Below are 15,188 nucleotides of genomic sequence, written 5' to 3'. Positions count from 1 at the left end.
TGCCATTTAGAACTAGGAATTCCCTACCTGGAGGACTTGATCAAGATCCAACCGCTGATGCTGTGGCGGCGTATTTGAACATCTGCGAATAACGCCCTGTCCCAGTCCGTCATAACAGATACAATGGCTCTTGACAAGTCTTCCAAGGTATGATGGCATTCCTATATTAGAAACTTTTTTAAAGATCTTGGTCTTGAGAAATATTATGCTCATCCAGAGTCCATCGCCAACATTCCGAAGAAAGCACTAAAACAACAAGCCCTCTGTCACTTAGAGACATTGAGATTGGCTTCGGAATCACTGAAACATGCGGTTATCCACGCGAATATGGTCCAAACAACATACAGCATCCAGCCGTATCTAACACTGCCGGTGACGACATATGACAGAATGCTGTTGACCAGATTAAGGTTGGATACATTCTTTAGATTGGTTACTTTTCCTATGAATAATGGATGGGTCTTAAGTTTTCCTTTTTGCTCCTGTGACGAGAAATCAATGCAGTCTAACCTACACGTTATTTTGTTTTGCAAATTCCATCATGCACACAGGAAAATTTGGCTACTGCCCACGCTGAGGAGTTGGGGCCTTAGACAATGCAGGCCGGCATTTCTTAGACTCCAAATGCTCGAATCTGAGTCTGTTTGCTACTTTGTTCTTAACTTCCTAAAATGTATCATGAAGCACAGGAAAAGTCTATAAAAAGAATCGTATTAAAACTACTACATAATCACACCCTGAGGAAAAGAAACGGACTGAAAACTTACCTTTTAATGTTTTTGTATGAACTTCTATCTATGCTTACAAAATGTAAACTGTATTTTTTAATTGTCTCTTTTATGGTTTTTACTTGTGATAAAAACCGAATAAAGAAGTTTATATATATTCATTCATTATTAGTTCTGTCAGTTTTCCAGCCGTAGGAAAAAGCATGTAACTTGACTATGCCTGAAAGTGTGAACTGAAGTCATCCAGGGAATGTACATTTAATAATGGGCTGGTCAAGGAAACAAGACTGCTGTACATCTACAATACAAACAATATAAATATTGAGATAGGACATTAACACACAAATCAGGCTATTTAGCTTAAGATCACTTTATTGATCCAAGACAGCAGACCAGAGGCAGGTAAAAGGAAAGATGACAAATCACACAGTGGATCTTTGGTTGTCCTATGGATCATGGGGTAACAGTCTTGAGACATTGAAAGGTGTGTGGGACAACATAGATTGAGGGGAGCATGGACTACTCTGACTAGCACAGGCCACATTGACCCGCTGGTGACCAAGAAGGCATTATGTGTCTGGATGCCATGGAAGCAGCAACAGGCAGGTGACTTATGGGAGTAGAAGTGAGTATAGACATGAAGATAGAGGACAGCAAAGCAAACTTAGATAAGGGGGTAAATACAGGTCACCAAAGAGGGGCGAATCGCAGACTGTGAGGTTTGCAGGTGATAGTAGTTGAGTAGTCACAGGCTGGCATTCAACATCATGGCTTCAAGAGATAGGGTGAAAGGGAGTGGGAGTCAACCTAATAAAGCAATAGAAGACAGAATTACAAAGCAATGGCCAAGAAGTGAAGATAGACAGGGGTTACGGGGGTAGTTCTGAGCATAGGTGGGACGCCAAGGGGCCAGAGGCATTTTTTGGAAGGTTGGAAAGGTGATAAGGACCAACTGGAGGGGGAGTGGAGTGGTCCAGAAGAGGGCAGGGAATGAAGAACTAACTGAGATCCCTGACTCAGGCTATCCTGGAGGTAGACTAGTGCATATGTTTCTAAAATGTCTCTATCCCTCAACCACTTACATCTAACAAAAATAAAGGTGAACACATATCAGAGAATAGAAAAAGGGATGACTTCTAACATGTCCTAATAATTAATAAAAGCATTGTGTGATCTCAGGGAGCATGTGGCAGTTCCTGGCGGAATCTAGAGGAAGTCCTGAATGTCATCCGGCTGATTTGACAAAGACATATTCTTGAACTGCCAATTGGCTTCGTTCATCGTTTTGGTGATGGCACCTAGGCGAGAAGTTAGGTTCTTTTTGAAATCATCTTTATTTGCAATCAGCGGGCTTACAAAGTGTGCCATTTCATCAAAGGTTGGGACCAGGACATCTAGCAGGGCACTATATGTGGCGCGCACATTCGCTGTACGGTTACTCCCAACCATCACCGATAGAAATGTTCTGCACTGCCCTACTGGAAGCTGAAAATTGGTCAGCCTCGTCACAAAGTCAGTTTCTTGACTTATGTTTGCGGTTATAGCGTTCATCTTCCTCTCGATATTGGAGATGTTCCTCTGGATGTCTGCGATTTTCTTCTGACAGCTTTTCACCTTTGCAGAGTAGGTATCGACTGTGGCTATCTGGGCGTGGAAGCTTCTGTTGGCCTCATTGGCTTTCTTCTGGGATAATTCCAGAGCCTCCAGGCTGGCGGTGATCATACTAAGACCTGCAAGAGGAGAACATTACACAATCCATTCATGAGAAAATCCTACAGTTGAAAAGAGACAGTGAGGTGTTCAATTCATACAGAAAATCTGTGATAGGGCATACTCCGCCTTGCATCCTTCACTGGTCACTACATTTCATACTAATAAAGAAGTTAACAGTGACACCTGTTATTCACAGTGCTTTGAAATGGCTGAAACAGTGGTACAATCAAGGTGAATGACTTTCTATCTAGGTACAGCATGACCTTTGATGGTGTGTACAGCACCACCTTTGATGGAACAATCTGGTGTGTACAGTGCGACCTTTGGTAGAACAATCTGGTGTGTACAGCGCCACCTTTGATGGAACAATCTGGTGTGTACAGTGCGACCTTTGGTAGAACAATCTGGTGTGTACAGTGCAAACTTTGGTGGACCAATCTGGTGTGTACAGTGCAAACTTTCGTAGAGCAACCAGGTACATATCAGTGCGACCTTTGGTAGAAGAACCTGGTGTCTACAGTGTAACCTTTGGTAGAACAACCTGGTGTCTACAGGGTAACCTTTGGTAGAACAACATTGTGTCTACAGTGTAACCTTTGGTAGAACAACCTGGTGTCTACAGTGTAACCTTTGGTAGAACAACCTGGTGTCTACAGTGTAACCTTTGGTAGAACAACTTGGTGTCTACAGTGTAACCTTTGGCTTGACTCCAGTGGCCTGGAGAGCACTCCAGAGTCCCGTGCTCTCCACACCACTGGAGTCAAGCTATCCTGGCTGATGACGGCTGATAGCCAGAAACCAGTCCTAGCATGCTTGATTCTGGTCCAGGGAAGACATGGCTTGGCAGTTCGGGCTGGACTGTTCCCATGAGGCACAGGGTCAATGCTGATTTGCATATGGCCATGTCTGGACTGGGGTGGTGTGGAGTGCAAAAATACGATGGATTTAGGCCCAGATCTCTGTACTGGGGTGAATGTATGACATTGTTCTGCATTCTGTCCATCGACTGTTGTTTTTGCATTAGTCACTCCGAGTGGGACGGGTATGCTCAGACGTGAGTAATGTAATGTAATATTTTATTATATTGATCAAGGTCAGCCGCTGCCCTCATCCTGATGGATTTGTCTGCGGCTTTTGACACCATCTGCCATCGAATATTACTATTCAGATGAGCACATCTGGGGATTGGTGGGTCAGTCCTGAATGGGATACAATCTTTTTTATCTAATGGAGAACACGCAGCGTATTTGTAGCCATTTTCCCTGCGCCTTTAGTAATTAAGCGTGGTGTACCTCAGGGCTCTTCATTGTGCCTTACATTATGTATTGTGTACATGACGTCTCTAGCTATATTGTGGAAAAATATGGTATTAAAGTAATTTCTGATGCCGAGTACACTCAGCCACCCTTCTCTTTTCAGAAGCAAGCTTCAGATGAGCTGGTTCAGTTCAAACAATGCCTGTTAGAAGAGCTCATATGGGTGAACAGGAATTGCCTAAAGTGCAGCACCTACAACATGAAGATCTTACACTTTGGTGGCTCCTTTTCTTCTTGGCCCAATGACTGGCGGCCAAAGAAGCTAGGACCCCCTCCACCACCTAGGATGGTGGGAAGAAATGTAGGAGTTAAGTTTAATAACACTCTCTCCTCCAGCCATCAAATCTCTGCCATTGCAGAGTCCTGTTTTACCTCACTAAGTACATTAAGAAACACACTTGCATATAGCACTTTAGATGTTGGGAAAACCATTGTACCAGCTGCCTTACCGGCAAGATTAGTTCATGTGAATGCTCTCTATCTGGGTCTTCCTACGAATATTCATAATCTGCTTCAGATTGTGCAAAATGCGGCATTAAGGTTGATTTTGAGGTTGCACAACCTCATTCGGTCCATTTAGATCGATTGAAAAACAGAAGAGGGTGAACCTTTAGGGTGTCAGCCGCCAAGCCCTGGAAGAAGCTTCTTTTTGGGCTTCACTCCTTTAGAAGGAAAGCCTGCTTATGTCTCAACTCAAGACCTGCATTCATCCTTTGGTCCTCACATCCGTCCTTGGGTTCTAGCACCAGGACACCTGTTGGCCGCTGTTCGCTTTATCAATACGATGATTGAATCATTAAATTGCAGCATGCACAGTGGGGGCTTCCCAGAGGGCAGGTAGAGTGGAGAGGAGCGAGATCAAAGAGAGAGAGGAAAGATAGAGAATGTAGAGAATGGCAGAGAAAGAGAATGGATGAATAAAATGATGGACGGAGAGAAAGAGGTGAGGAAGGGAGTGGACTGGCTTGAACATTTGTGCCAGGACTGCTTTCAGCTCCCAGTCCTTATGTGGTCTTTGGGTTTGACTAATGTCCCTTGTAGAGAATTAGGAAAAACTGAGGGGCATATTATCAAGAACGGCATTAAAAATGATCCCTGGTTTAGCGGCAGAAAACTGCTGCTAAAATGGCAGTAATGGGCTTGATAATATGCCATTGAGAATTCCAATAGAAGTCCATGTTCTGGTGTGAACATGGGCTTCCACTGGAATTCTCATGGGCATATTATCAAGCCCATTATTACTGCTTTAGCTGCAGTTTTCTGCTGCTAAACCGGTGATCATTTTTAATGTCGTTCTTGATAATATGCTCCTAGATAGTGTAGTGCGGGTGAGCTTGAACATCCTTTTGCTCTATATGCCAACGAAGAGGAAATTCTTTATAACTAAGGAAATTTGAAACTTGTGTAATTTGCATTAGTTTAATTATGTAAAATTTCTGGAAAATTATCCAAAGTTACATTTCAATCTGAGAAATGCAAATCCATCTTTTAGTGCTATATTTTAGCACAAAATGCTTCCTCACATCAATTTCTGATACAAGGGTTCATTTTCTATTTGAAACACAAGTGGGGTGAACAATCAATCATTCAATCATATCATTTGTAAAGCGCACTACTCACCCATGAGGGTCTCAAGGCGCTGGGGTGGGGGATGCTGCTAATGCTCGAAAAGCCAGGTCTTGAGGAGTTTTCTGAAAGTCAGCAGGTCTTGGGTCTGCCGCAGGTGGATGGGGAGGTTGTTCCAGGTCTTGGCGGCGAGGTGGGAGAACGATCTGCCGCCTGAGGTCGCTCGTCAGAAGCGGGGGACTGTGGCAAGGGCGAGGGTGGCAGAGTGGAGCTGGCGGGTGGGGGTGTAGAAACTGAGTCGTCTGTTGAGGTACGTTGGTCCGGTGTTGTGGAGTGCCTTGTGTGCGTGGGTGAGGAGCTTGAAAGTTATCCTCTTGTTGACCGGGAGCCTTTTGCAGGTCTCTCAGGTAGGGTGTGATGTGGCTGCGGCAAGGGATGTCGATGATCAGGCGTGCAGAGGCGTTCTGGATGCGTTGGAGCCGTCTCAGGAGTTTGTCCGAGGCTCCTGTGCAGAGGGCGTTTCCATAGTCCAACCTGCTGCTGACGAGGGCCTGGGTGACCGTTCTTCTCATTTCAGTGGGGATCCATTTGTAGATCCTGCGGAGCATGCACAGGGTGTTGAAGCAGGAGGAGGAGACGGCGTTGACCTGTCATGGAGAGGGTGGAGTCGAGGATATGTGCGTGGTCGGTGGGTGTTAAAGCAGTTCCCAGTGCGGTCGGCCACCAGGAGTCGTCGAAGGGGTGGATCCGAGGATGAGGCTGACGGTCTTCTCGATGACCTTTGCCGGGAACAGGAGCAGGGAGATGGGCCGGAAGTTCTTGAGGACTTCGGGTCTTCCTTGGCTTTCTTGAGTAAGGCATTGATATCTGTGTGCTTTCAGATCTCCGGGAAGGTTGCTGTCTAGAAGGAGGTGTTGATGACGTTCCAGAGATGGGGTGCGATGGATGTGCTGGCTTTGTTGAAAATGTGGTGTGGGCATGGGTCTGACGGGTATCCGGACTGGATGGTGTTCATGATCTTGATGGTGTCGTCGTCATTGATGTTGGTGACAGGAGAGCAGGCGGTTGTTGCGGATGGTGGTCATGGGGGCGGAGGCCTCAGTGGTTGTCGGGGCAGTCGTGGCGTTGAAGTTGTCGTGGATGTCTGCGATCTTGCGGTGGAAGAAGGTGGCCAGCGAGTCGCACAGGTCTTGCGAGGGTGGGATGTCATTGGTGTTGGAGCTGGGATTGGAGAGTTCCTTCACGATGTTGAAGACCTCTTTGCTGTTGTGCGCATTGTTGTCCAGGCGGTCTTTGAAGGAGGCCCTTTTGGCAGATCTGATGAGGTGATGTTTTCTGCGGGTGGCGTTCTTGTGGGCTGCGTGGCTGTCCGGTGTTCTTTCATGGAGCTAGATCTTCTCCAGCTTTTGGCAGGTTTGCTTGGAGCCCAGAGGTCTTCAGGGAACCAGCTGGCTTTCTTGTTGGTGGGACTGTTGGAGGGTTACTTGATCGGGGCGAGGGTGTTGGCGCAGTCGTTGATCCACTGTCTGAGGTTGCGAGCGGCGGTGTCGGGGTCGGTTGGGTTGGCAGGTGGGCTCTGGGCGAGGGTGCTGGTCTTCGCGCCAGCAGCGGCGAGGCATCTGTTGGGTGCGGTGTTGCGTGGTGGGTTTCTTGAAGGTGAAGTGGATGCAGCGATGGTCGGTCCAGTGGAGTTTGGTGGAGTAGTTGAAGGAGATGTGGAGACTTGCGGAGAAGATGGGGTCAAGTATGTAACCGGCGGAGTGGGTGGGTGTTGTGATGAGTTATCTGAGTCCGAGGTTGGCTAGGTTGTCGATCAGGGTGGTGGAGTTGGTGTCGTTGTTGTTCTCAAGGTTAAATTTCAGGTCCCCGAGGAGGATGTAGTCCGTGGAGGCAAGGCCGTGTGTGCTGACGAAGTCGGCGATTGAGTCGCTGAACTGTGGTCGGGGTCAGGGGGGTATTTAGATGAGAGTTCCTCTGAGGGTGGTGTTGGGGTCAGTGTGGATCTGGAAGTGCAGGTGTTCAGAGGTGCTGAGGGTGTCGTCGGTGTTGGTCGAGACTCTGAGAGTGTTCCTGTGGACGATGTTGATTCCTCCTACTGCTCCATTGGTAGGTCCCTGCGGGTGATCTTGTAGCCTTCCGGGATGGTTATGGATATGTCGGGTGCCGAGGCGAGGTTCAGACAGGTCTCTGTCAGGGGGTGTCTGGGGAGATTGAGTCGAGTAGGTCCCAGAGTTCAACGTCGTGTTTGCGGGCAGAGCGGGTGTTGAGAAGGATGCATCTGAGGTGGTTGGGTTCTTTCCTGGTTGGCAGCATGGTGGGGCGGATGCTTGTGAAGCTGCAGTTCTGGCAGGCGAAAGCTTGGTGGGTGCGCTTCGGGGCTGCCGGGAAGCAGGTGTGTGATTGTCCGGTGTTGAGTGCGTGGAGGGTTCTGGCATCATAGCGGTGTTGGGCGTCGTGGCGTTTGCAGGGTCCAGGTGTCCTGGCACTGGGCGCGGTTCAGGCATGGACGGGCACAGACGGGCTTGCCTTAGGTGCACCTTTGGCGCGCCCAATGCGCGCGTCCGCTGCGCGGCCTCCATACGAGTGATGTGGGAGGGAGGAGCAGCTGGGAGGTGGGAGCGGTGAGGCGAATGGGATTGTAGGGGGCGGGGCCGCAGGGACGCAGCGGTGGGAAAAACAGGCGGGGTTCGCGGGAGAAGTGGGCACAGGAAGGAAAAACAAGTATAGGCAAGAAAACAAGTACAGGCACAGAGGAATGAAAACAAATCTGGGCAGGAAGGCAAGTACAGGCACAGGGGAATAAAAACAAGTCTGGGCAAGAAAGCAAGTTAGGCACAGGGGAATAAAAACAAGTCTGGGCAAGAAAGCAAGCACAGGCACAGGGGAATAAAAACAAGTCTGGGCAAGAAAGCAAGTACAGGCACAGGGGAAAAACACAAGTCTGGGCAAGAAAGCAAGTTAGGCACAGGGGAAAATATAACCCTGGGCAAAGCACCCGATACACTTGCGTAGTTTGTGAAGTTTGCGCAACTTCGCACTAAACGAACTGCATGTAGCACAGTGCAAACATTCGTAGCGTAGCGTAGTGCAGCGGTCATTTTTTGCTTGCTCATGGTCCTCAACATCAAGTTGGCGACCGAGAGCAAGCAAAATGACATCCTCGCAAGACTGTTTCCTTGTTCGCGATCAGCAACATTAAGATGCCAATCGCGAGCATGGAAAATAAACCTCCCGGCAAGATTCTCAACGCTGGGAGGTCAGGTTTCTCATTGTGAGTGGTCGCGCATGTTCGCGACCACTCGCGATGAGAAACTACCAGTCTACGTTGAGAAAGCTGCAGCTCGAGTAAAAATCTACTCGAGCGGCAGAAAAAAACAGCTTGCACTGTGCAAGATGCTGTTTTCAATGACTGCACAGTGCCAGATGCTTGTCCGCACTGTGCAATGATTGAAAACGACATCTTGCACAGTGCGAACATGCTACTATGCAGTTCGCGTAGGCTACGCGTAGCTCGCCTAGTGCAAAGTGCACTTCGCTTAGCTACGCATAGCGCTACTTCGCGAACTACGCCCACCCCTAGAAAAATACTAGATTAGGCAAAAACAATGCAGGCAGAGCCGTGCAGCAGCGTGGGGAGCGACCTGCCTGGGAGCAGGGTCAGAAATATTCATGTTCTGTATATTTGCGTCTTTCCTGTACTCTCACTGTAAATGTGTACTACCTATAGCCCATAATTTCAAAACATGAAATAACAGTGTCATTTTGGAAATTTCGCATAACAAGTGTAACAAGATTTTCCCAAAATGACGCAAATTACGCCAGAGTCATTTAAATTTCACCCAGAGTTATATTCAACACCGGAAGACTTTGAGGTTTTCATTGCAAATGTTTCTGATGAGCGAATCCTTTTTTTTTGGAATCCATTGTGGAAGCATGATTTTTATTTTTCAAACATAGTAGGTCAATCGGTGAGCCTCGTAGAAACAATAGTCACAACAAGTCATCCATCAATAGTTCCAAAACAGCACTGCCTTGAGAGGTGCTAGGAAACAACAGCATTTCTTTATAAATTTCGGTACACCACATTTTTCTCTCTCTCTCTATTCCTCGTTCTCTCTATCGGTTTGTTCTCTGTTGCCTCGCCACGCTCACCCTTGCTCTCTTTATATACAACCAATCAATCAGTAGATGCCTAAATCACTACTTGTGACCCATGAAAGTATCCAGGCACTGCAGGGTCCAGTTGATTAGCGGAATAGCCAGGTGTTTACTGACTTTTGAAACTCTGGAAAGGATGTGTAATCTGTAGATGAAGGATAGCTCATTCTATGTCTTAGGAGAAGGAACAACCTCAGCATCTGCTATGTCTGATGCGGGGTTGGTGATTAGAGAAAGGGATGCAGAACAGAGGTGTCTGGTGGGCTGATGGAAATTCAGATGGTGGTTGAAGTAGGTGGGTCTGCAGTTCTGTACGACCTTGTTTAGATGGGCCAGGAGCTAAACTGGCATCCTTTTTGTACGGAAGCCAGGGGAGTTGACTGGAGTAGGGGGTGATGTATTTTCATATAGGTAGAATTAGGATGAGTTCAGCTGCTGCATTCTCTGTGGTTTGTAATGGTTGGAGGAGGTGAAGTGTGATCCCTGCTAAGAGAGCTTTGCCATAGTCCAGTAGGCCGGAGACGAGGGCCTGGGCAATGGTGCGTCTTGAGCTTTAGCGTAGCCATTTGAATACCTGTGTTGTATGACAAAGCATGCATGGATAAACCACGCGTCCCTCTGCTACGCAGCCTAAACCACAAATGTGTTTTAACCATGCATTCCTTTACCATGCATGCCTTTATCACTTAATTTCGTGGTAAAGGCGTGAATTGTAAAGGGGTATGCGTGGCTAAGGTCGTGACACCCTCCCCTGCCCTAAGCTACAAACTCCCCCCAGACTCCTCCCCACCCTGAGGTTCAAATATCCCAACTCCCTCACAACTCCCATGCTGTCCCTAACCCTTAACAACCACTACCTCAACCCCTTCCCACCTCTTTGCGCTGTCCCTAAAACTACCACAACGCCTTCCACTGCCACTAGGCCTAAAACTCTAACCCCTATTTTTTAATACTACCCGACTCCCCCATCCCCTAGCACTAAAAAATACTTTGCCCTCCCCTAAGCCCTATAAATTACCCTAACTCCCCATTCTCCTCATCCATTACCAAACACTATCCCGTCCCCCTCCTGCCCCTGCTCTGTCCCTAAAACTACCCCAGCCCCTTCCTCTGCCCTTTGGCCTACAACATTAACCCCTAATTAAAAAAACTACCCAGACCTTCCCCCAACCCTGAAAACTACTCTAACCCTCCCCCAGCCCTGTATACTGCCCCTGACCCCAGCCCTGAATACTAACCCGACCCCCCAGCTCTAAAAAGTACCTCTGACCCTCCCAGTCCTGAAAACTAGCCTCAAACCCCCAGCCCAGAAAATTACCCCTGTACCCAGGATACAACCCCATAACCCCTCATCCCAGAAAACTACCTACGACCCCACCAGACTAGAAAACTACCCAACCCCCACTAGCCCAGAAAACTACTCACACAAGCCCAGCCCAGTAATCTGCCACCAACCCCCAGCCCATAAAACAACCCCCGCAGTGCAGAAAACTACCCCCAGCCCAGAAAACTAACCAACCCAGCCCCATTTACATCACCGCAGCTCTTGTTAATTGTTTTTTAAATATAGCTTGTAATTTTAAATGATTTTGAATATCTGATTACTTTTTAATAGTGTCATAATGGGTTGTTGGTTTTGTAGGGGATTAGGGCGAGAAGTTAATTAGGTATACATAATTAGGAACTATTTAACAAATTCAATTTATTTATGGTATTGATATTTATTTTGTAACATGTAATACTGATTTATTTACATTATATGTTATTTGTGGACTTTGTAGCTATATAGGTTGAGGAGTTAAATATGTAATAATAATTACCAATTAATTATTCATTGTTAATTAATTATTCAATTGATTTTTAATTATGGAATTTATGGAATACTTATTTATTGTACCTATATTTTAGTTGCAGGAAATATTTATTTATATAAAAACAAGCACAAATGTGTTTGTGTGTTTATATAAGTACATATGTGTATATAATATTAAATATTACAGGAATATATTTAATTTACATTGTATTATATTTATATATTGAAATAATTAACATTTACAACTTTAAACTCAATTTTACTAAACAATCAATATGCGTGTCTATTTTCCGAGGATATTAGTGATAACTGTATTTTTTTCTGATATTTTTTACCTACCACTATAAGTATACAAGCACAATATTGTGGTAAACGATATTGTTGACACAATTTTTTTGTCTACTATATTTTTCACCACAATATTGTGTCAGTGATTCCACTCTGATACAGTATGGAGATTAGGCACTGATAGCATAATATTGGGAGTGTGTGGCCAGATGTATGATTGCACTAGTAAACTTGTTGCAATTGGCAATCAGTATGTTGGGGGCTAGTGTGAAATTTTGCAAACTGACCATGTATGAAAGGTTTATTCACAAAATTCTCGATCAGATAGAGCCATGATTGAAGGAAGCTGGCTCTGTATATACTACACCAAAGTAAGGTATAGTTTGTACAGAGTCCAGGGAGTCCCCCGGGGTATAGAAGAGCCTAAATTAGGTAAGTACTAACAGCTCTCTTTGTGGTAGTGTGGGCAAGCAGTTAGGCTTATCCAGAGAATGTGTTAAGCATTTATTGTATTCACTCATTCAGGGGCTGAAGCCAAACCAATTGTGTAAGTATAAAAAGGCATACTTGTATTTTATTTCTGGAACCAAGCAGGACTTGGCACAGGTAGAAAAATGTACTTTAAATTGTAAACCTTTACACAGAAATGCAATTGGGAATTTATTTGCAATTGTTACAGATTGGTATAACTTCAAAAAGCAGTAACTACTTTTAGTGTACTTTTGCTTACTTTCATTTGACATCAACTACTTGGGGTGGTATGCCTAGAGACCACACCAAAGGTGCTCACATTACAAGGTAAGTGGGACTTTTCTTTGTTTAAGTTATAGTTAATTTTTTCTCCATACAAAACAGCAGTTCAACACAGAACATTTTAACCCCAAAAACTCATAATATGGATTCCTATGGGAGAAAAATGGGTTATCAGTTTCACAGGTAAGTAAATGTCTGACACGTGGGAGTTTTGGGGGCTAGGCCCAAGGTTCCCTAAGTTCTAGGTCGGCACTCAAGTTGCACCCCCAGCGGCACTGGGGCGGCCGGGTGCAGAATGCAGGGGCCCAACATTAGCCAATGGGACCTTCTGTCAGTAACCTCTTATGAGCAGGCCACTCGGGTATGGTAGCAAAGCTCCTGGGGTTACGGTCAGCACTGCAGGGGCCAACAATTAGCACAGGAGCTGTACCACGAGCGGCATTGGGGTGGCCAGGGGCAGTGTGCCAAGAAGACATCGGGTACCCTGTGGATTCCAATGGAGATCTCCAGTTTGGCAAAGAGGCTGCAGGCATGGGCATGGAGAGTTCCTGAAAGTGACCGCTGGCTGGAGAGGTAGTTGAGAGGTGCCTGGACACCATTGGTTTCTGCCACCCATGTTGAAAGTAGGCTGAAACCGTCAACATTATCGGCGCCCTCTTGCTCTCCTTAACCTTTTTGTGCGCGTAAAACAGCCGCCATTTTGAACACCATGGCTTCCCTGCTCCCGCCGAGAGCCAGCGCGCCTCTCTCCCACTCCTAACTTCGCCGGCATCCCCCGCATACTGACAACCCCCCTGCCTGCACCTGCCGCGAATCATAAAACCCCTCTTCAGCGCTGCTCTGCCCCAGACCCTCGTCCTGTTCCCAGCGCGACACCTCCCCTCTTCCCATTTATGATCCCCGGCCCTTTGATGCAAACCCCATTTCCCCGTGTGCCCGTTTGTCTTCCCCGTTCCCAGGCCGACACCCAGCTCTGCCGATACCAATCCCTTGCCCCTCCCCGTACAATAGAAAGCTTCCCTCCTCAAAGGACCCCCGAGATGATCGAAGCCCCCCCCATCCCACGAGATCCGATCGAAACCCACACACTCCGTGGATCGGCGGAATATCCAGCTGCGCGATGATCATCACCTGTTGTGAACGGGGCGGGGACTTCCACTGTAACCTTGCGTGGGAACGGGCTGGGAAGGGGGGATTCGGAGGATGTCTTTCCAATACATCAAAGTATCGACGAGAATGTGTTACATGCAATAAAAAGATAAACTTGTGTATAAGAGGCCAGGCCTCAGGGATGCAGTTAGAGCACCTCAGAACGATACCTTCTGTCCGTTTCGTTGTGTTCTCCTCCGGAGAGAATAAAAACCTTGTTTCCTGCCTTCCAGTCTCCAGCGCCTGCCTCTTCAATAGTTTAACTTCTTTGTGGGTTCAAGAGGCGACACCGCCGGGCAAATACTTAAGGATCTTATATTCTGGTTGGTAGTGCCCCCCAATTATTTTCTACAATTGGCGTCCCAAGCGTGGGGCCCATCAGCGACCCATGGATCCAGTGGGAGAGGTCCTGACGACAAAGTGAACGACTGCAACGATCGGGAACGCGTCTGTCCGATAGACCCTCGTCTGACAGCCGATCATCCGAACTTCACTGGTTCCGAACAGACCTCTCTCGAGTGATCTACGGTCCTGACTGGGAACCATCAGGAGTGCCGCGAGGATAACGAAGAAGAGAGGACGATCGGGCGCTGGATTCGGAAGACAGGAAACTGTCCATGCGGTCCGGGTAAGGTCGTGTAACCACGACAAGTCGCGAAATAATTGCTTGATTGCTTGTTTGTTTAAAAAATACTAGTATTGCTCTTTTTTATTTATTTGGAGATTCACTGTCTGCAAACGGAGAAACAACGGGCTCTCTCTTTGCAAACAGTGGAGGATAGGTAGGGCAGCAGCCGTGCTTATTTTTTCTCCCCCACTCAATAATCACTTGAAACTGAACTGTTGTTCGCAAACTATTGTTTCCTGGAGATTCCCTGTCTGCAAACAGGGAAGAGACCACCCTTTTTGCAGATAGTGAAAAGGGTAGGTAACGCAGATCTTTGCGGACCTACTCATTCTCCCCATTGTTATTTATTGGTCTTTTGTTATTTTGATCCATGAGGTATTCACTGCCTGCAAACAACGTAGAATAGAAATATTCTGTCCCGTCTTTGCACCTAGTGATAAGATAGGCAGTGCTGACTTTTTAGTCCCTCGTTACGAGCCGTCATGTCTGTCTTCTCCCCACTGATTAGTAGCCTGTTTAGCCCGGACCGCTTATTAGAGATGGACCATCCAGCCCCACTGGAAGGCACCCCTAATAAGGACATGTTCATGAAGCATGGATTGACCGCTATAGCCTATAGTAAACTATGGCATAAATATACAAAAAAGGGTCAAGAAAGTCAATGGCCCCTGATAGGATCCTTCGATGATGATAAAATAAAAACGCTAGAAACTGCCCTGGGTAAAAACAAGACAACACCTACTATGCTTGACAGCTTCGGCATGTGGCGAAAAGAAACTGAACAACGTAAAAAGAAAACTGAGAGTAGGTTGGAAAAAGAGCTGCGAAAAGCAGCCCACCTAGCTGCTCAGAAACTAGAAAAAGAGATAAAGGAAAGAGAGAAAGCTAAACAGAAACTAGAAATGGAAACACCAAGCCAGTGTCCGGTTAGAACCCCCTCCATGCTCTACCCTGATTTACCCTCGAAACGACAAGCCAACGAGGACTTGCTGTTAGGTCCTCCTATCATCTACATGCCCCCTCCATATGCCCCTTCTCAACCCTTGGCGCAGCACGCGCCACCCCCAGGTACAAAC

The 15,188-nt window shown here is 46.8% G+C and overlaps 1 protein-coding gene across 1 annotated transcript in view; it reads right to left on the bottom strand.

Annotated features, from left to right (window-relative positions):
- Window positions 1–1,082: 1,082 nt before the first annotated feature.
- The window catches only part of LOC144820057 (uncharacterized), a 50,164-nt gene continuing 36,058 nt past the window's right edge, over window positions 1,083–15,188 (bottom strand). Inside the window, exon 3 of the mRNA XM_078677712.1 lies at window positions 1,083–2,458. Within this exon, the coding sequence (XP_078533838.1) occupies window positions 1,935–2,458 (524 nt within the window). The 3' untranslated portion in view covers window positions 1,083–1,934. The remainder of the gene's footprint in view (window positions 2,459–15,188) is intronic.

Source organism: Lissotriton helveticus, chromosome 2_1 (assembly GCF_964261635.1).
Source record: "Lissotriton helveticus chromosome 2_1, aLisHel1.1, whole genome shotgun sequence".
In the NCBI taxonomy this organism is placed as follows: domain Eukaryota; kingdom Metazoa; phylum Chordata; class Amphibia; order Caudata; family Salamandridae; genus Lissotriton; species Lissotriton helveticus.
Note: the sequence above shows the minus strand (reverse complement) of the source record. Positions and strands in the feature narration are given on the sequence as shown.